This window comes from Triticum dicoccoides, chromosome 2A, assembly GCF_002162155.2.
Source record: "Triticum dicoccoides isolate Atlit2015 ecotype Zavitan chromosome 2A, WEW_v2.0, whole genome shotgun sequence".
Taxonomy (NCBI): domain Eukaryota; kingdom Viridiplantae; phylum Streptophyta; class Magnoliopsida; order Poales; family Poaceae; genus Triticum; species Triticum dicoccoides.
Genome location: NC_041382.1, coordinates 5,367,316 through 5,390,094, shown reverse-complemented (window position 1 = coordinate 5,390,094; position 22,779 = coordinate 5,367,316). Strand labels below are relative to the sequence as shown.

General features: G+C 44.8%; 1 protein-coding gene and 1 pseudogene across 1 annotated transcript; one reads left to right on the top strand and one right to left on the bottom strand.

The window, feature by feature from the left end:
* Window positions 1–1,630: 1,630 nt before the first annotated feature.
* On the top strand, window positions 1,631–2,905 carry LOC119357366 (annotated as a pseudogene).
* A 376-nt stretch (window positions 2,906–3,281) lies between these two features.
* Window positions 3,282–5,703, bottom strand: LOC119357365. Its single transcript, XM_037624353.1, has 2 exons — window positions 5,485–5,703; window positions 3,282–3,458 (listed from the first exon to the last, which is right to left on the bottom strand). Exons 1-2 carry the CDS (start codon window positions 5,701–5,703, stop codon window positions 3,282–3,284), a joined length of 396 nt encoding a protein of 131 aa, XP_037480250.1.
* Between the last annotated feature and the right edge of the window lie 17,076 nt (window positions 5,704–22,779).

Sequence of the window (22,779 nt, the reverse complement as noted above, 5' to 3'; positions counted from 1 at the left end):
CTAAGGACCTCAACGGTATAAACATGTAGATTTTCTACTTTTCCATTTTCCTTCTTGTTTATCAATCACCAATCAAGACAAACCGGGCACTACGGTGAGACGTGAAAACATCCGATCCCATTCCGACCTCGATATATATGTGGAATCGTCTTGCGCCATATGTACTGAAATTGTTCGGGAGACATGGTCAAAGCCCGGAGAAAGAGCAAGAAAACTAAAGAAAGCGTTAGCGCATTGGACTCGAAATCCAAATTGTGCTAGCTGACAAAGAAAAAAACAGAATATAACAGAGAAATATTGGTTCTGACTGGTTGGTAAAAGGACTCTAAATCCTTTGAGTGGTTCGATTCCACAACAGAACAAAGAATGAAATGAATGAATGAAAGCCATGACCATGCCTCCAGTAGGAAGATCGAGGAACCGGTGCTGGCGCTCCTGGTTCATGGGATCCTAACCGCGATGGGGAGATTAGATATTATTCTTTCGTAAGTCCATCCAATGGAGATAGGTTGAGGAGAAAGAAAGGAGAAAACTAAAGAGAAACATGGACAGTAGATTGATAGTATCCGAATCAAATAAGAAAAAAGCATAGCTATTTCATCAAATCCCGATTGTGTGGGTGTGAAGTGGAAAAATCCCGTTCTGGCTGGCAGCGGGCATAGGACTGAAAATCCTCTTTCGCCGGGCCTTTTGGACTCGAAATCCAAACGGAGAGAGTGGTTCGAATCCACCTCAGAACGAACAATGAAAAAGGCGTCGAGCGGGTGCAAGCTCGAGGAGCTAGGAAGGATGGAAGAAAGCTTGACCGTTTTTTCACTGAACTACTCGAACTTTTTGTTCGAAAAAGCGGAAATAGCTCAGTTCGAGAGAGGGTTGAGCTTCATCGGTTAGTGTGCACCAAAGGATGAGGTTTCTTTCCCGTCCTACAAATTGAAACCGTTCTAGCTTGATACTGCGATATCGTCAAATCATCCAACGGAGCATGGAAACCATTTCGGTGGCGGTAATGGCCTCCAGTAGTTTTCTATGGAACCATACCACCATGGGCATCTATATGATTAGACCGTGCCGCTTCACTAGACTTTCCTGAACCATCCATTTGATCCCCACGGTCGTGACACCACTTTCTAAACAAAAGTTTCCAAAATCCAATGCGGAACCAAGCAGTAAGAGAAATTCATCATGGTAATTATTAGTCGAAAACCAAAGTGGAACGGAGAGAACGGAGAGTCAGTTACAATGACAAAATTGTTGAGGAATCATGTTGAAAGAACAACATTCTGTGTCATAAATATCGTATATAGAGATTTTTCATGTATCGACGCTTTTGATTCAATTATGAAAGTACGCTGTACTGGACTTGCACCCCTAGTTACGCAGAAGTGCAAGCACAGAAGCGGATGACCGGACCTTACCAACATACTCAAAAAAGTATTCTATACTGGGGTCTGTGCTCTTGACAAGCAGTGTTTCCAGTCTAGCTGTGTCAAATCGGGTGTGAAGTGTCCTTCTAGGTTCTGGCTGGTAGAGCAGAGGACTGAAAATCCTCTTTAGTTTCACGCATGGGACTCTAAATCCCAATTGCGCTAGCTCTGTGGTTCGATTCCACAACAGAACGAACAATGAATGAATGTGGGCGGTCAACCAGGTAAGCCTGTGCCCAGGAAAGAAAGGACTAGGGAGGGATTGAGAGAAGCTTTCACAGTGGAAAATGCAAAAAAAGCATATCGTTCTTAGAAATTGTGGAATTTTACTCAGTTAGAGCTATGGTTTAGCATCAAGAGGGAAGTTTTGTAAAAGCAACAGGAAGAATTGCTCAGATACCCGTGAGCGTATATAACTTGGGTCGTGTTATAAATGCTCTGGCTAAACCTATTGATGGGAGAGGCGAAATTGTAGCTTCCGAATCTCGCTTAATTGAATCTCCTGCTCCAAGTAGAATTTCCAGGCGTTCAGTATACGAACCTCTTCAAACAGGGCTTATTGCTATCGATTCGATGATCCCTATAGGGCGCGGTCAGCGAGAGTTCATTATTGGGGACAGACAGACTGGCAAAACAGCAGTAGCCACAGATACAATTCTCAAGAAAAAAGGGCAAGGTGTAATATGTGTTTATGTAGCTATCGGTCAAAGAGCATCCTCCGTAGCTCAAATAGTAACTACTTTCCATGAGGAGGGGGCCATGGAATACACTATTGTAGTAGCTGAAATGGCGGATTCACCTGCTACATTACAATACCTCGCTCCTTATACGGGAGCAGCCCTGGCTGAGTATTTTATGTACCGCGAACGGCATACTTTAATAATTTATGATGATCTCTCCAAACAGGCACAAGCTTATCGCCAAATGTCCCTTCTATTAAGTCCCGGCCGTGAGGCTTATCCAGGGGATGTTTTTTATTTGCATTCACGCCTTTTAGAAAGAGCCGCAAAATTAAATTCTCTTTTAGGCGAAGGAAGTATGACCGCTTTACCAATAGTTGAGACTCAATCTGGAGACGTTTCCGCCTATATTCCTACTAATGTAATCTCCATTACAGATGGACAAATATTCTTATCTGCGGATCTATTCCATGCCGGAATTCAACCCGCTATTAATGTGGGTATTTCAGTTTCCAGAGTAGGATCCGCGGCTCAAATTAAAGCCATGAAACAAGTAGCTGGCAAATCCAAATTGGAACTAGCTCAATTCGCAGAGTGACAAGCCTATTATTCGCCTCTGCTCTCGATAAAACAAGTCAGAATCAATTGGCAAGGGGTCGACGATTAAGGGAATTTCTTAAACAATCCCAGGCAAATCCTCTCCCAGTGGAAGAGCAGATAGCTACTATTTATACCGGAACAAGAGGCTATCTTGATTCGTTAGAAATTGAACAGGTAAAGAAATAGTTCAATCACCCCAGAATCGTCGAAATCCCCTCGAAATGGAGAGCGGCGCAAGTCTCACACTCTTTCTCTCACTCTCTATCCTCTGTCTTTCAGATTTTCCCCTCGTAGCTGATACAGTGAAATATTATTATGTAAGGGAGCTGATCCACAGGATTCAATGGTGAATTCTGATTTCCCCACAGATTGAACCAAAGGAGAAGAATAGAATAATTCACTGGTGCAGGCGGAGCAGCAAACCTTCGTAGAAAAGGGAGAAAACCTGGAAAAAAAACGGAAGTCTTGGCTGTATGACAAATGCTCAAATAATTGAGCTGTGTATTCAGATCCAAACGATCAAGAAAGGATCCCAGACTGCTCAAGATTATCTGCGCAGGATCAAATTCCAGTCTGATCAACTTGCAGCAGCAGGAGAACCTGTGACAGACAAAGATCTTGTCTTGTACACACTTGGTGGATTAGGCAGAGACAGCCACTGATCAGATTCAGCTGACCTCGGAGGGGACTGAGATGGTGGAGAATAGCCACCAAGGAGAGTGGCAGAAGACATCATATCCAAGGACCAAGAGAGCTGCAAATAAGATGAAATGTAAGTCACCAGTCAAAGCCATGAGGAAGAGCTCAAGGATTCAAGACACTGGGCTGACCATCCAGGAGAAGGCGACACAGAGGGTATCACAAAAGAATCTGGAAGGTAATCCCTCTTTCTCCAAAAATGCTTTTGCTATCCTAAATGCTGTCCCTAATACATATTATTATGAGATTGCTTCCAAAAAGTAATATTAAACTAAAAGGATCCAATGAAGAACCGGGGAATAGCTTATATCCAGTCCTTCTCTATGACTTGCCGAATAGACTTATTCGCAGCCATACACTGTCTTATTTAAAAGAGTCCCCTGTCTCGTGAACGAGCGAACTTGGTAAACTTTGAAATAATCGTTTAGATAGCATTAGCCGCTTTTCTTCCTTTTCTCTGCCAGTCTTTCAAGTTCTCACCCTCCCAGAAAAGAAGGGGAAGTCTTCTTACTAGCTAGCTTTTATATCTCGCGAATAGGGAGTTAAGGAGTGTAACTATAACCTATTTGTCACAAAGTTCAATACTCTCTAGAGGAGGTAAATCAATGGATACGGGTACGCCTGGTTGAAGCAGCCCCTACACTTCTATGGGTTGTTCCAGCCTCTGCTAGTGGGTGGTTTTTCATTTCTACAACAGGTGCTTGGTTCAAAAAAAGCTTATGAGTTGAGTTCATCCTCAGCTACGGATTGGGGGCAGCATTCTCAGATTACTTGACTTGCTGCTAGCTTAGAGGAGAGAAAAAAATCCCGCTTTCATTTACCTTTAAGTCTGAGAGAAGGCTTTTTCTTTCTATTAAAAGATCACAAATCAGAGGGGTGATCAGTCCTCTTTCAATCCTTCATCTTCTTATGAGTAGCCGCCACAGGGGGTCCTCATTCTGAATCCTCCACTAGCATTGGACCAACAGTCAGTCTAGCTCTCGCTCTTATCCAATTTCCTTATCCTTTCAGGGCAAGGTCGGAGTAGTAGGAAAATACAATTTCTTTTGTTGCATGCGGACCCGCTTGTGAGACTGAAGAAATTGAAGCTAAATGACAATCTTAACCTACTTGCTTATAGGATCCTTAAGAAACTTTGGACTTTTGCACCTTTCTGTCTAGCTTGAGTTATCTTTGAGTTCTCTCCCCTCGGCAAAGTGGATAGGAAAGAGTCTTGCTTCCATTCCACTAGCCAAGAATAAGGAGAGTGACTTTCTCTTTTGAACCTCTTAAGCTGACTTGAAAAAAAAAGTGGTACACCCCTCAGAGATATAGGGACCGCCATGCTCGTCCACTTTCTTGATAAACGACTCGATGCATTTTCTCTTCCTTGCCGCTGAGACTGAGACATATCAAAAAGATCTATTACTAAAAGGAGATTGGGATCATCCTGTGGTTACCGGATGATGGGAATAACTAAGCATAAATTTGGAAATGAGCACGAAATGTCTATAAATGAATTTTCTCATTATTCGTTATTTCCGGGTCTTTTCGTTGCATTCACTTACAACAAGAAACAACCACTAGCGTTTGGTGCAGCACTTGCATTTTGGTGCATTCTTCTTCCTTTCCTTGGTCTTTCGTTCCGTCATATTCCAAATAACTTATCTAATTACAACGTATTAACCGCTAATGCACCTTTTTTTTATCAAATCTCAGGGACATGGTCTAATCATGAGGGTAGTATTTTATCATGGTGTTGGATCCCCACTTTTTATGGATTCCTTTTTTGTTACCGGGGTCGACCCCAAAGCCATAATGTCTCAAAACAAAGAGGCTATAGAGAAACTTTGATTTTTTTCCTTTGTCTCGAACTTCGTGAAGAACTCCATTCTATCTCTCCAACAAAAAAGTTGGGCTGCGCCCCAGTTGTACACTCCCTTCGTTCGGAGAACCCTTGTTGATTCTGAACTTCGTTCGCAAAGTAAGCGTCCTTTTAACGGGCCAGCCCTTTTTAATGCGCCGCTTGACCCTGTTTTGAAAATGAGCTTTGCTCTTCTGGGCGCTGGGCGCTCCCGTGGTTCGCGAGAAGGAAAAAGGACTAATCTTTTGTTACATCTGGCACGAGATGAAAAAGAGAGAGCTTCGTCTATCGATGAACAGCAGATTGACGGAGCTCTTGGCATTGCTTTGTTTTTCTCTCCTTTCCTATCAGCGAGTTCCAATCCTTTTGTTCGAAATTTCTTCGTTCGTACCGAATCGCTTGCAGAATCAAATCCAGTTCCACAAGATCCTATATCAGCTATACATCCTCCTTGCATTTATGCCGGAGATGTCACCAGTGCTATGGGCTTTGGGTTATGTAGATCAAAAATGATGAATGGGATTGTGGCACTCCACTCGCCGCCAATGCGGAAGGATGCCGCCGAAAAGAATGGAACGCTGCTTCGCTCTGCTGGATGCGTCGGATCCCATATAAGAAGCTCGCTCTTTACCCGATCATTCAAACATTTTGTGGGCGGTGCGCCTGCTCTATTGTTGCGTAGCAATAGAAGCCTGCTCATGCAGCTTCGGCGGCGCTTTTTCGCCTTCTCTTCGCTCTGGACAGGAGCGCTAATGGACACGGGGAGGGAGCAGGCGAAGCGTGTCGTTCGTAATGGAAAGAAAGACACCACTACTTCGCCTCTTTGTTGGACCGCCGGCGCGAACACGGTGGTCTCTGACCAGGACCAGGAACCAATTCGAATTTGGATCTTGACATGTCGGTTGTTTTTAACCGTAGGCATCTCGCCAGGAAGTTGGTGGGCTCATCATGAATTAGGTCGGGGTGGCTGGTGGTTTCGGGATCCCGTAGAAAATGCGTCTTTTATGCCTCGGGTATTAGCCACAGCTCGTATTCATTCAGTAATTCTACCCTTTCTTCATTCTTGGACCTCGCTTCTGAATATTTTGACTCCTGTAAGGCCCTAGACGAGTAATCATGTAAGCACTAGGACACTGTTTGTTTGGGCTTTTGCTTCTGCTTAACGTTCGGTGATGATCGGTATTATGAGTTTATGTGTTTTGATGTACCGAAGATAGTTCGGAGTCCCGGATGTGATCACGGACATGACGAGGAGTCTTGAAATGGTCGAGACATAAAGATTGATATATTGGATGACTATATTCGGACACCAGATGAGTTCCGCGGGTCACCGGATAATTATGGAGTGCCTGGGGTTATCGGAAACCCCGGGGGAACTAATGGGCCAACATGGGCCTTGTGTGAGAGAGAGGAGGGGCCATAGGGCTGCCCCCCTTGGGAGCCTGAATTGGACAAGGAAGGGGGCGGCGCCCCCTCTTTCCCTCCCTCTCTCCCTCTCCTTCCTTCGCCCTTCCTCCTCCTAGTTGGACTAGGAAAGGGGGAGTCCTAGTCCTACTAGGAGGAGGACTCCTCCCCTCCTTGGCACGCCCCAAGGGACGGCCGGCCACCCCCTTGCTCCTTTATATACGAGGGCAGGGGGCACCCTAGAACACACAAGTTGATTATTGATCTCTTAGCCGTGTGTGGTGTCCCCCTCCACCATAATCCACCTCGGTCATATCGTTGCAGTGCTTAGGCGAAGCCCTGCGTCGGTAGCTTCATCATCACCGTCATCACGCCGTCGTGCTGACGAAGCTCTCCCTCGACACTCTGCTGGATTGTGAGTTCGTGGGACGTCACTGAGCCAAACATGTGCAGATCGCGGAGGTGCCGTACTTTCGGTACTAGGATCGGTCGATCGTGAAGACGTACGACTACATCAACCGCGTTGTCATAACGCTTCCGCTTATGGTCTACGAGGGTACATAGACAACACTCTCCCCTCTCGTTGCTATGCATCACTATGATCTTGCGTGTGTGTAGGAATTTTTTTGAAATTACTATGTGTTGGGGAACGTAGTAATTTCAAAAAAAATCCTACGCACACGCAAGATCATGGTGATGCATAGCAACGAGAGGGGAGAGTGTTGTCTACGTACCCTCGTAGACCGAAGCGGAAGCGTTGACGCAACATAGAGGAAGTAGTCGTACGTCTTCCCGGTCCAACCGATCCAAGCACCGTTACTCCGACACCTCCGAGTTCTTGACACCCGTACAACTCGATGACGCACCCCGGGCTCCGATCCAGCAAAGCTTTCGGGGAGGAGTTTCGTCAGCACGACGGCGTGGTGACGATCTTGATGTTTAACCGTCGCAGGGCTTTGCCTAAGCACCGCTACAATATGATTGAGGTGTAATATCGTGGAGGGGGGCACCGCACACGGCTAAGGAACGATCACGAAGATCAACTTCTCTGTCCTAGGGTGCCCCCTTACCCCCGTATATAAAGGAGCCAAGGGGGGTGCGGCCGACCCTAGTAGGAGGCGCGCAGGAGGAGTCCTACTCCTACCGGGAGTAGGACTCCTCTCCCTTTCCTTGTCCAAGTAGGAGAGGGGGAAGGAAGGGAGAGAGGAGAGGAAGGAAAGGGGTGGCGCCGCCCCTCCCTCCTTGTCCAATTCGGACTAGGGGGAGAGGGGGCACGCGGCCTGCCTTGGCTGCCTTTCCTCTTCTCCACTTTAGGCCCATGAGGCCCATTAACCCCTCGGGGGGTTCCGGTAACCCCCCGGTTCTCCGGTTTTATCCGAAACTTCCCCGGAACACTTCCGGTGTCCAAATATAGCCGTCCAATATATCAATCTTTATGTCTCGACCATTTCGAGACTCCTCGTCATGTCCGTGATCACATCCGGGACTCCGAACAACCTTCGGTACATCAAAATACATAAACTCATAATGAAACTGTCATCGTAACTTTAAGCGTGCGGACCCTACGGTTTGAGAACAATGTAGACATGACCGAGACATGTCTCCGGTCAATAACCAACAGCGGGACCTGGATGCCCATATTAGCTCCTACATATTCTACGAAGATCTTTATCGGTCAGACCGCATAACAACATACGTTGTTCCCTTTGTCATCGGTATGTTACTTGCCCGAGATTCGATCGTCGGTATCCAATACCTAGTTCAATCTCGTTACCGGCAAGTCTCTTTACTCGTTCCGTAATACATCATCCCGCAACTAACTCATTAGTTGCAATGCTTGCAAGGCTTAAGTGATGTGTATTACCGAGAGGGCCCAGAGATACCTCTCCGATGATCGGAGTGACAAATCCTAATCTCGAAATACGTCAACCCAACATGTACCTTTGGTGACACCTGTAGAGCACCTTTATAATCACCCAGTTACGTTGTGACGTTTGGTAGCACACAAAGTGTTCCTCTGGCACACGGGAGTTACATAATCTCATAGTCATAGGAACATGTATAAGTCATGAAGAAAGCAATATCAACATACTAAACGATTGGGTGCTAAGCTAGTGGAATGGGTCATGTCAATCAGATCATTCAACTAATGATGTGATCCCGTTAATCAAATGACAACTCTTTGTCCATGGTTAGGAAACATAACCATCTTTGATTAACGAGCTAGTCAAGTAGAGGCATACTAGTGACACTTTGTTTGTCTATGTATTCACACATGTATTATGTTTCTGGTTAATACAATTCTAGCATGAATAATAAACATTTATCATGATATAAGGAAATAAATAATATCTTTATTATTGCCTCTAGGGCATATTTCGTTCAGTCTCCCACTTGCACTAGAGTCAATAATCTAGATTACACAGTAATGATTCTAACACCCATGGAGCCTTGGTGTTGATCATGTTTTGCTCGTGGAAGAGGCTTAGTCAACGGGTCTGCCACATTCAGATCCGTATGTATCTTGCAAATCTCTATGTCTCCCACCTGGACTAGATCCCGGATGGAATTGAAGCGTCTCTTGATGTGCTTGGTTCTTTTGTTAAATCTGGATTCCTTTGCCAAGGCAATTGCACCAGTATTGTCACAAAAGATTTTCATTGGACCCGATGCACTAGGTATGACACCTAGATCGGATATGAACTCCTTCATCCAGACTCCTTCGTTTGCTGCTTCCGAAGCAGCTATGTACTCCGCTTCACATGTAGATCCCGCCACAACGCTTTGTTTAGAACTGCACCAACTGACAGCTCCACCGTTTAATGTAAACACGTATCCAGTTTGCGATTTAGAATCGTCCGGATCAGTGTCAAAGCTTGCATCAACGTAACCGTTTAAGTTGAGCTCTTTGTCACCTCCATATACGAGAAACATATCCTTAGTCCTTTTTAGGTATTTCAGGATGTTCTTGACCGCTGTCCAGTGATCCACTCCTGGATTACTTTGGTACCTCCCTGCTAAACTTATAGCAAGGCACACATCAGGTCTGGTACACAGCATTGCATACATGATAGAGCCTATGGCTGAAGCATAGGGAACATCTTTCATTTTCTCTCTATCTTCTGCAGTGGTCGGGCATTGAGTCTGACTCAACTTCACACCTTGTAACACAGGCAAGAACCCTTTCTTTGCTTGATCCATTTTGAACTTCTTCAAAATCTTGTCAAGGTATGTGCTTTGTGAAAGTCCAATTAAGCGTCTTGATCTATCTCTATAGATCTTTATTCCTAATATGTAAGCAACTTCACTGAGGTCTTTCATTGAAAAACTCTTATTCAAGTATCCCTTTATGCTATCCAGAAATTCTATATCATTTCCAATCAGTAATATATCATCCACATATAATATCAGAAATGCTACAGAGCTCCCACTCACTTTCTTGTTAAATACAGGCTTCTCCGAAAGTCTGTATAAAACCAAATGCTTTGATCACACTATCAAAGCGTTTATTCCAACTCCGAGAGGCTTGCACAAGTCCATAAATGGATCGCTGGAGGTTGCACACTTTGTTAGCTCCCTTTGGATCGACAAAACCTTCCGGTTGCATCATATACGACTCTTCTTCCAGAAATCCATTCAGGAATGCAGTTTTGACATCCATCTGCCAAATTTCATAATCATAAAATGCGGCAATTGCTAACATGATTCGGATAGACTTAAGCATCGCTACGGGTGAGAAGGTTTCATCGTAGTCAACCCCTTGAACTTGTCAAAAACCTTTTGCGACAAGTCGAGCTTTGAAGACAGTAATATTACCGTCAGCGTCAGTCTTCTTCTTGAAGATCCATTTATTCTCAATTGCTTGCCGATCATCGGGCAAGTCAACCAAAGTCCATACTTTGTTTTCATACATGGATCCCATCTTAGATTTCATGGCTTCAAGCCATTTCGAGGAATCTGGGCTCACCATCGCTTCTTCATAGTTCGTAGGTTCATCATGATCTAGTAGCATGATTTCCAGAACAGAATTACCGTACCACTCTGGTGCGGATCTTACTCTGGTTGACCTACGAGGCTCAGTAGTAACTTGATCTGAAATTTCATGATTATCATCATTAAATTCCTCACCAATTGGTGTAGGTGTCGCAGAAACCGATTTCTGTGATGAACTACTTTCCAATAAGGCAGCAGGTACAGTTACCTCATAAAGTTCTACTTTCCTCCCACTCACTTCTTTCGAGAGAAACTCCTTCTCTAGAAAGGATCCATTCTTAGCAATGAATGTCTTGCCTTCGGATCTGTGATAGAAGGTGTACCCAACAGTCTCCTTTGGGTATCCTATGAAGACACATTTCTCTGATTTGGGTTCGAGCTTATCAGGTTGAAGCTTTTTCACATAAGCATTGCAACCCCAAACTTTAAGAAATGACAACTTTGGTTTCTTGCCAAACCATAGTTCATAAGGCGTTGTCTCAATGGATTTTGATGGTTCCCTATTTAACGTGAATGCGGCCGTCTCTAAAGCATAACCCCAAAACAATAGTGGTAAATCAGTAAGAGACATCATAGATCGCACCATATCTAGTAAAGTATGATTACGACGTTCGGACACACCATTACGCTGTGGTGTTCCCGGTGGCGTGAGTTGCGAAACTATTTCGCATTGTTTCAAATGTACACCAAACTCGTAACTCAAATATTCTCCTCCACGATCAGATCATAGAAACTTTATTTTCTTGTACGATGATTTTCAACTTCACTCTGAAATTCTTTGAACTTTTCAAATGTTTCAGACTTATGTTTCATTAAGTAGATATACCCATATCTGCTTAAGTCATCTGTGAAGGTGAGAAAATAACGATATCCGCCACGAGCCTCAATATTCATTGGACCACATACATCTGTATGTATGATTTCCAACAAATCTGTTTCTCTCTCCGTAGTACCGGAGAACGATGTTTTAGTCATCTTGCCCATGAGGCACGGTTCGCAAGTACCAAGTGATTCATAATCAAGTGGTTCCAAAAGTCCATCAGTATGGAGTTTCTTCATGCGCTTTACACCGATATGACCTAAACGGCAGTGCCACAAATAAGTTGCACTATCATTATCAACTCTGCATCTTTTGGTTTCAACATTATGAATATGTGTATCACTACTATCGAGATTCATCAGAAATAGACCACTCTTCAAGGGTGCATGACCATAAAAGATATTACTCATATAAATAGAACAATCATTATTCTCTGATTTAAATGAATAACCGTCTTGCATCAAACAAGATCCAGATATAATGTTCATGCTCAACGCTGGCACCAAATAACAATTATTTAGGTCTAATACTAATCCCGAAGGTAGATGTCGAGGTAGCGTGCCGACCGCGATCACATCGACTTTGGAACCATTTCCCAGGCGCATCGTCACCTCGTCCTTTGCCAGTGTTCGCTTAATCCGTAGTCCCTGTTTCGAGTTGCAAATATTAACAACAGAACCAGTATCAAATACCCAGGTGCTACTGCGAGCTCTAGTAAGGTACACATCAATAACATGTATATCACATATACCTTTGTTCACCTTGCCATCCTTCTTATCCGCCAAATACTTGGGGCAGTTCCGCTTCCAGTGACCAGTCTGCTTGCAGTAGAAGCACTCAGTTTTAGGCTTAGGTCCAGACTTGGGTTTCTTCTTTTGAGCAGCAACTTGCTTGCTGTTCTTCTTGAAGTTCCCCTTCTTCTTCCCTTTGCCCTTTTTCTTGAAACTATTGGTCTTGTTGACCATCAACACTTGATGCTCCTTTTTGATTTCTACCTCCGCAGCTTTGAGCATTGCGAAGAGCTCAGGAATAGTCTTATTCATCCCTTGCATATTATAGTTCATCACGAAGCTCTTGTAGCTTGGTGGCAGTGCTTGGAGAATTCTGTCAATGACGCAATCATCTGAAAGATTGACTCCCATCTGAATCAAGTGATTATTATACCCAGACATTTTCAGTATATGCTCACTGACAGAACTGTTCTCCTCCATCTTGCAGCTATAGAACTTATTGGAGACTTCATATCTCTCAATCCGGGCATTTGCTTGAAATATTAACTTCAACTCCTGGAACATCTCATATGCTCCATGACGTTCAAAACGTCGTTGAAGTCCCGATTCTAGGCCGTAAAGCATGGCACACTGAACTATCGAGTAGTCATCAGCTTTGCTCTGCCAGACATTCATAACATCTGGTGTTGCTCCAGCAGCAGGCCTGGCACCCAGCGGTGCTTCCAGGACGTAATTCTTCTATGCAGCAATGAGGATAATCCTCAAGTTACGGACCCAGTCCGTGTAATTGCTACCATCATCTTTCAACTTTGCTTTCTCAAGGAACACATTAAAATTCAATGGAACAACAGCACGGGCCATCTATCTACAATCAAACATACATAAGCAAGATACTATCAGGTACTAAGTTCATGATAAATTTAAGTTCAGTTAATCATATTACTTAAGAACTCCCACTTAGATAGACATCCCTCTAATCCTCTAAGTGATCACGTGATCCAAATCAACTAAACCATAACCGATCATCACGTGAAATGGATTAGTTTTCAATGGTGAACATCATTATGTTGATCATATCTACTATATGATTCATGCTCGACCTTTCGGTCTCCGTGTTCTGAGGCCATATCTGCATATGCTAGGCTCGTCAAGTTTAACCTGAGTATTCTGCGTGTGCAAAACTGGCTTGCACCCGTTGTAGATGGACGTAGAGCTTATCACACCCGATCATCACGTGGTGTCTGTGCACGACGAACTTTGGCAACGGTGCATACTCAGGGAGAACACTTCTTGATAATCTAGTGAGAGATCATATTATAATGCTACCGTCAATCAAAGCAAGATAAGATGCATAAAAGATAAACATCACATGCAATCAATATAAGTGATATGATATGGCCATCATCATCTTGTGCTTGTGATCTCCATCTCCGAAGCACCGTCATGATCACCATCGTCACCGGCGCGACACCTTGATCTCCATCGTAGCATCGTTGTCGTCTCGCCAATCTTATGCTTCTACGACTATCGCTACCGCTTAGTGATAAATTAAAGCATTACAAGGCGATTGCATTGCATACAATAAAGCGACAACCATATGGCTCCTGCCAGTTGCCGATAACTCAGTTACAAAACATGATCATCTCATACAATAAAATTTAGCATCATGTCTTGACCATATCACATCACAACATGCCCTGCAAAAACAAGTTAGACGTCCTCTACTTTGTTTGTTGCAAGTTTTATGTGGCTGCTACGGGCTTAAGTAAGAACCAATCTTACCTATGCATCAAAACCACAACGATAGTTTGTCAAGTTGATGTCGTTTTAACCTTCGTAAGGACCGGCGTAGCCACACTCGGTTCAACTAAAGTTGGAGAAACTGACACCCGCCAGCCACCTGTGTGCAAAGCACGGCGGTAGAACCAGTCTCGCGTAAGCGTACGCGTAATGTCGGTCTAGGCCGCTTCATCCAACAATACCGCCGAACCAAAGTATGACATGCTGGTAGGCGGTATGACTTATATCGCCCACAACTCACTTGTGTTCTACTCGTGCATATAACATCAAACCATAAAACCTAGGTTCGGATGCCACTGTTGGGGAACGTAGTAATTTCAAAAAAAATCCTACGCACACGCAAGATCATGGTGATGCATAGCAACGAGAGGGGAGAGTGTTGTCTATGTACCCTCGTAGACCGAAGCAGAAGCGTTGACGCAACGTCGAGGAAGTAGTCGTACGTCTTCCCGGTCCAACCGATACAAGCACTGTTACTCCGGCACCTCCGAGTTCTTGACACACGTACAGCTCGATGACGCACCCCGGGCTCCGATCCAGCAAAGCTTTCGGGGAGGAGTTTCGTCAGCACGACGGCGTGGTGACGATCTTGATGTTTAACCGTCGCAGGGCTTCGCCTAAGCACCGCTACAATATGATCGAGGTGTAATATCGTGGAGGGGGGCACCGCACACGGCTAAGGAACGATCACGAAGATCAACTTGTGTGTCCTAGGGTGCCCCCTTGCCCCTGTATATAAAGGAGCCAAGGGGGGTGCGGCCGACCCTAGTAGGAGGCGCGCAGGAGGAGTCCTACTCCTACCGGGAGTAGGACTCCTCTCCCTTTCCTTGTCCAAGTAGGAGAGGGGGAAGGAAGGGAGAGAGGAGAGGAAGGAAAGGGGGGGGCGCCGCCCCTCCCTCCTTGTCCAATTCGGACTAGGGGGAGAGGGGGCGCGCGGTCTGCCCTGGCTGCCTTTTCTCTTCTCCACTTTAGGCCCATGAGGCCCATTAACCCCCCGGGGGGTTCCGGTAACCCCCCGGTTCTTCGGTTTTATCCGAAACTTCCCCAGAACACTTCCGGTGTCCAAATATAGCCGTCCAATATATCAATCTTTATGTCTCGACCATTTCGAGACTCCTCGTCATGTCCGTGATCACATCCGGGACTCCGAACAACCTTCGGTACATCAAAATACATAAACTCGTAATGAAACTATCATCGTAACTTTAAGCGTGCGGACCCTACGGTTCGAGAACAATGTAGACATGTCCGAGACACGTCTCCGGTCAATAACCAACAGCGGGACCTGGATGCCCATATTGGCTCCTACATATTCTACGAAGATCTTTATCGGTGAGACCGCATAACAACATATGTTGTTCCCTTTGTCATCGGTATGTTACTTGCCCGAGATTCGATCGTCGGTATCCAATACCTAGTTCAATCTCGCTACCGGCAAGTCTCTTTACTCATTCCGTAATACATCATCCCGCAACTAACTCATTAGTTGCAATGCTTGCAAGGCTTAAGTGATGTGTATTACCGAGAGGGCCCAGAGATACCTCTCCGACGATCGGAGTGACAAATCCTAATCTCGAAATACGTCAACCCAACATGTACCTTTGGTGACACTTGTAGAGCACCTTTATAATCACCCAGTTACATTGTGACGTTTGGTAGCACACAAAGTGTTCCTCCGGCACACGGGAGTTACATAATCTCATAGTCATAGGAACATTTATAAGTCATGAAGAAAGCAATAGCAACATACTAAACGATCGGGTGCTAAGCTAGTGGAATGGGTCATGTCAATCAGATCATTCAACTAATGATGCGATCCCGTTAATCAAATGACAACTCTTTGTCCATGGTTAGGAAACATAACCATCTTTGATTAACGAGCTAGTCAAGTAGAGGCATACTAGTGACACTTTGTTTGTCTATGTATTCACACATGTATTATGTTTCCGGTTAATACAATTCTAGCATGAATAATAAACATTTATCATGATATAAGGAAATAAATAATATCTTTATTATTGCCTCTAGGGCATATTTCCTTCACTATGTTCCCCAACAAGTGGAGGGCGCGTCTAAAGCAACAGAGGCCGGAGGCATAGTAGAGGCTGGTTTGGCCAATGTCGCCAAGGAGAAAGGCGAGATCAGGGTATCATGAGGGGAAGTAACCGGCAGGGTGTTGGTGTCGGCAAGTGTCGGCCATAGCTATTGGTAGAAGAACAATAATCATATACCGAAGTATGGTTTGGTACCGACTAGTCTACGAGATGTCTGCGTGGATTCGTCAATCTTAAAATTTGTCAGCTTAGTCTCTCAAAGGTGCTTGGAAGGGGAAGCTTGGCACGGTAGTAAAGATTTTGTCTTGTGACCTTGAGATCATGGGTTTGAGTCTTGGGAACATCCTCTTGCAGAAATGCAAGAAAAAGATCTGTAGAAAAGACCCAAACTGACCCTTTCCCGGACCATGTGCAAGTGGGAGCTACATACACCAGACTACCCACTTTTTATCTTCATAAGTGTGGGTGTGTGATGACCCACAAGTATAGGGGTAGATCTTTTCAATAAGTAAGAGTGTCGAACCCAATGAGGAGCAGAAGGAAATGACAAGTAGTTTTCAATAAGGTAATGTCTGCAAGTGCTGAAATTGTAAGTAGCAGAGTAGTTTGATAGCAAGGTAATTTGTAACGAGCAAGTAACCATAGTAGTAACAAAAGTGCAGCAAGGTAGCCCAATCCTTTTGAGGCAAAGGACAGGCCAAAACGGTCTCTTATGATAAGCAAAGATTCTTGAGGGTACACGGGAATTTCATATAGTCACTTTCATCATGTTGATTTAATTTGTGTTCACTACTTTGATAGTTTGATATGTGGGTGGACCGGTGCTTATGTGTTGTTCTTACTTGAAAAAACCTCCTACTTATGATTAACCCTCCCGCAAGCATCCGCAACTACGAGAAAAGTATTAAGAATAAATTCTAACCATAGCATTAAACTTTTGGATCCAATCGGTCCCTTACGGAATAGCGCATAAACTGGGGTTTAAGTTTCTGTCACTCTCGCAACCCATCATATAATTGCTACTCCACAATGCATTCCCTTAGGCCCAAATATGGTGAAGTGTCATGTAGTCGACGTTCACATGACACCACTAAGGGAATCACAACATACATACTATCAAAATATCGACACATATCAAATTCACATGATTACTTGCAACATGATTTCTCCCGTGACCTCAAGGGCAAAGGTAACTACTCACAAATGATAAACATGCTCATGATCAGAGGGGTATTAAATAGCATATTGGATCTGAACATATAATCTTCCACCAAATAAACCATATAGTAATCAACTACAAGATGTAATCAACACTACTAGTCACCCACAAGTACCAATCTATAGTTCCGGTAACAAGATTGAAGACAAGAGATGAACTAGGGTTTGAGAGGAGATGGTGTTGTTGAAGATGTTGATGGATATTGCCCTCCCCAAGATGGGATAGTTGTTGGTGATGATGATGACGATGATTTACCGCTCCGGGAGGGAAGTTCATCCGGCGGAATCGCTCCGCCGGAGGGCAAAAGTGCTCCTGCCCAAGTTCTGCCTCGAGGCAGCGGCGCTTCGTCCCGAAAGTCCTCTCCTTATTTTTTTCTAGGTCAAAATGAATTATATACCAAAAGATGGGCACCGGAGGTGGGCCGAGGAGGGCACAACCCACCAGGGCGCGCCTGGGCTCCCTGGCGCACCCAGGTGGGTTGTGCCCACCTGGTGGCCCCCCTCTAGTAGTTATTTGCTCAAATAATTTTTAAATAATCCATCAAAAATCTCCATGAAGTAACATCTTGTTTGGAGTTGTGCGGAATAGGTGGCCTGACGTAGCTTTTCCAGGTCCAGATTTCCAGCTGCCAGAATTCTCCCTCTTGGTGTGTACCTTGCAAATTATGAGAGAAAAGGCATTAGTATTACTCCAAAATTCATTATTATGGATAAAAACGTTATAAATAACAGTAAGAAAACATGATGCAAAATGGATGTATCAACTCCCTCAAGCTTAGACCTCGCTTGTCCTCAAGCAAAAACCAAAATCGAAAAACATGTCCACATGCTTTCATAGAGAGGTGTCGATTAAAAAAAATACAGACATAGAAGCATCATGTTGGTTATTATGACAACAACATGATTAAACATAGGACTTTTATCATAGAACTTTTATCATATACTTCTCATGAATAAGTAATAGTTCATCACACAATCAAAGTATAAAGAAAAATCTCTATTAGAAACCAACAAACTATGTTCTCAGTCAACTTTGCAACTATAATTCATCATCTTTTTAGGAAGGGTAATGTCTCGGAGCCTTTAGGCAAGTCCACATACTCAACCATCATATAGTCTTCTATGATTTCTAACACTCACCGCATACACATGAGCAAAACGTTTCAACCGGACACATAGGAAGATAGGAGCTTATGGTTTCGCCTCCCAACGTACTCACCTCAAGGGTGATGTCAACAATAATAACTCATGCCACCCATATTCAACTGGACATATGTGCCTAGATCTTTCCTCACCACATGATGCTTGCCAAAGGAGAAAATAAAAGGAATAGAGAGAAAAACTTTGACTCTCGCATAAAAGTATATACATAAAAATAAAAGATAGGCCCTTCACATAGGGAAGCAGAGGTTGCCATGCGCTTATTTGTTTGTATGCTCAATCCCTTAGTGCAAAAGAACATCATGTTACATTGCCTCTTGTGATAGGGACATTTATTATGCAGTCTGTCGCTTTTATTCTTCACCATCACAAGTTCGTGCAACGCTCAATTTTCTCTTGCACTAAATGATCTCACACTTTTAGAAGCAATTTTTATTGCCTTTTTGCACCGTTGACAACTTACTTGAGGGATCTTGCTCAATCCCTAGGTAGGTATGGTGGACACTGGAAAATAAGATTTGGGTTTAAGGGTTTTTGGATGCACAAGTAGTATCTCTACTTAGTGCGCAATTTTTGGCTAGCAAAGATAGGGGGCAAGCACCACATGTTAAAGGATCTATGACAATATGACTTCTATGTGAATATGAACAAACATAAATCATTAAGTTGTCTTCCTTGTCCAGCGTCAAAAAATTTGGCATATAATATTTTGATGAGGGCTCACAATCACAAAAGATTTCTAGGATAGTATATTTATATGTGAATCTTCTCTTCCCTTATTAATTCTTTCATGAGTTGCATCATTGACTAATGCTATGTTTGTCAATCTCTAATAAAATTTTCTACTTATACTTTTTCCTTATGTGGTGCCATCACCTACCATAGGATTAGTATATAATCTTTTCTTTCTTTATTTCCTTTCTTTTATTTATTGCCATTCTTATTTCTCTTCTTTTATTTGCAACATGAAAGTAAGGAAAGCAAAACTCAAACTAAATTTTATTATATAACTTGCACACGATTACAAGGATAGATCACTAAACAAACTCTCAAAGAAGAAAGGATCGAACTAAACTTTTATTCATTTAAAGCAAAAGGATCAAACTAAAATAAGTAGAAACAAAAATATAGTGGGATGATACGATACCGAGGCACCTCCCCCAAGCTTGGCGAAAGCCAAGGGGAGTGCCCATACCCGATACTCAATTCTCCTTTGGTGGTGAAGATGATGATGGTGGTGATGAAGCGATTCTATCCTTGAGGATCAAGAGATTCTCCAATCGATGGATGACGCTCCAGAGGTGGGTGATGTGTTCTTGATGTAGAATATTTTCACGGGTGAGATACTTATTTTGTATGCGAACTATTTCAATGATGCGAAAGGCTTCAATCTCAACAGGAGTAAGATGAGTAAGGTAAGGTTTAAGGATATATTCCTCCTCCTCCTCAGCTGGCAGTGCTTGTTCGAAGACCGGAGGCTGATCTACGGTAACCTCCTTGCTCTCATCTCCTCCGACGGCTTCCACAGGCTCTTCTCTCTTCAGCTCGATCTTCATCAACCAAGCATCCTCTTCCACGTTGTGTTGGGGAACGTAGTAATTTCAAAAAAAATCCTACGCACACGCAAGATCATGGTGATGCATAGCAATGAGAGGGGAGAGTGTTGTCCATGTACCCTCATAGACCGAAAGCGGAAGCGTTAGCACAATGTGGTTGATGTAGTCATACGTCTTGACGATCCGATCGATCCAAGTACCGAACATACGGCACCTCCGAGTTCAGCACACGTTCAGCTCGATGACGTACCGCAAACTCCGATCCAGCAGTGCTTCACGGGAGAGTTTCGTCAGCACGACGGCATGATGACGGTGATGATGTTGCTACCGACGCGGGGCTTCGCCTAAGCACCGCTACGGTATGACCGAGGTGGAATATAGTGGACGGGGCACCGCACGCGGCTGGGAGAGATCAATAGATCAACTTGTGTGTCTAGAGGTGCCCCCTGCCCCCGTATACAAAGGAGCAAGGGGGGAGAGGCGGGCGGCCAAGGAGGGCGTGCCAAGGGGCGGTCGGAGTAGGACTCCTCCTTTCCTTGTTGGAGTAGGAGAAGGGAAGGAAGGGAGAGAGGAGGAGAAGGAAAAAGGGGGTGCCCCCCTCCTTGTCCAATTCGGACTAGAGGGGGAGAGGGCGCGCGGCTGCCCAGGCCGCCCCTCCTCTTCTTCCTCTAAGGCCCATTAGGCCCAATGTCAGTGTCAAAACCGGCGGATCTCGGGTAGGGGGTCCCGGACTGTGCGTCAAGGCCGGATGGTAACAGGAGACAAGGGACACGATGTTTTTACCCAGGTTTGGGCCCTCTCGATGGAGGTAATACCCTACTCCTGCTTGATTAATATTGATGATATGGGTAGTACAAGAGTAGATCTACCATGAGATCAAGGAGGCTAAACCCTAGAAGCTAGCCTATGGTATGATTGTTGTATATGGAGTTGATGAAGTTGTCCTACGGACTAAAACCCTCCGGTTTATATAGACACCGGATAGGGTTAGGGATACATAGAGTCGGTTACAATGGTAGGAGATCTTGAATATCCGCATCGCCAAGCTTGCCTTCCACGCCAAGGAAAGTCCCATCCGGACACGGGACGAAGTCTTCAATCTTGTATCTTCATAGTCCAGGAGTCCGGCCGAAGGTATAGTCCGGCTACCTGAACACCCCCTAATCCAGGACTCCCTTAGTAGCCCCTGAACCAGGCTTCAATGACGACGAGTCCGGCGCGCAAATTGTCTTCGGCATTGCAAGGCGGGTTCCTCCTCCAAGTACTTCATAGAAGATTATAAACACCAAGAGTAGTGTCCGGTTCTGCAAAATAAGCTTCCACATATTGCCGTAGAGAGAATAATATTAACACAAATAAAATCTGCTGACGTATTCCGCAGTGCATCATCACACTACAGCCAAGTCCTTTACTTGAATCGATTTCACTTTTCCACCTCAGCGTGTTTTGCGAGGTAGTTTCCTTGGCACGTCTTGTCAAAGCAGAGATCGTGTGCCCCCCTTTTACGGGATTCTCATCAATACGGACGTGGGTAACCCAATCGTGCCCGTTAGCATGTTTTCTCGATTAAAGGCGAGTCCCAAACGGTTACGGGGAGGGCTCCTGGTATTCAACTTCTTATAAAGAGACCAGGGCCTTACTCCTTTTTTCAATCTCAAGCGAGTTCGTCCGTCGCCTTGAGTTCCAACACCCTAGGCTCCAGATTCCCGGCGCTTTGGACCTTCGACAATGTTTGGTTCTGACCTTCAAGGCCGATGGATGCCCTCCTCCGTCACGGAGGAGGACGTGCTAAAGTTGAGAGAGGCTAAGTTCTTGACCGCCGAAATTTCGCACAGGTTGCTTTCTCAAAGGCAGGCTATCCCCAGTCCCCAGCCCGGCGAGAGCGTAGTGTTCGTGTCTCACTTCCTTCGGGGGTTAGGCTTCCCGATGGACCCCTTTGTGAGGGGACTGCTATTTTATTACGGGCTGGAATTTCACGAGTTAGCTCCAGATTCCATCCTCCATATCTCCTCGTTTATCGTTGTATGCGAAGCGTTCCTCCGTGTTACCCCTCACTTCGGATTATGGCTCAAGACTTTCAAAGTGGAGCCGAAGATGATCAAGGGACAGCACGCAGAGTGCGGAGGCGCTGTTATAAGCAAAAATGCTGATGCTCCATGGCCCGAGGGCTCTTTTCAAGAGGAGCTAGGCTTATGGCAACGAGAGCGGTTTTATATCACCACTCCCCGGAGCGCCGAGTGGGTGGCGCTTCCTGCCTTTCGCTCGGGTCCCCCACCACGGCTAGCGTCATGGGTTAACAGAGGGTTAGATTGGGGTTTGCCCAAAGACGTGCCTTTGCTACAGGGCCGCATTAAGGATCTGTTGGGAGGAGGCCTCAGCCTGGTCAAGGTGATGCAGGTCATGCTAATTCACCAAATATTGCCTGACAAACGTCGCTCCCTTCGCCTGTGGGAGTTTAATCCAGAGGGACCATGAGCTCTCCAGAATTTCATGGGCGCAACACCCGCGGAGATGTAGAAACTGTTCTTCGGATCACAAGAGATGTGTCCAGATTTAACCGAGGACGCAGGCCTAAGCTGCAATCACCCGGATACTCAAGTAAGCAACCTTGTGCCCGGACCTTCTATCCGTATTATTGTCATAAACTTGCTCCTAAAAGAGTCGTCCTTTTAAACAGGAGTGGATAGCGAAGGCAAAGCTGATCAGGTGTCCGGCTCCCCTTCCTGAAACCAGGCCGGATCCCGTGCTGGTCAGGATGCTGGAAATAATGCCTTTGGAGGGGGAGGACAAGGAAGC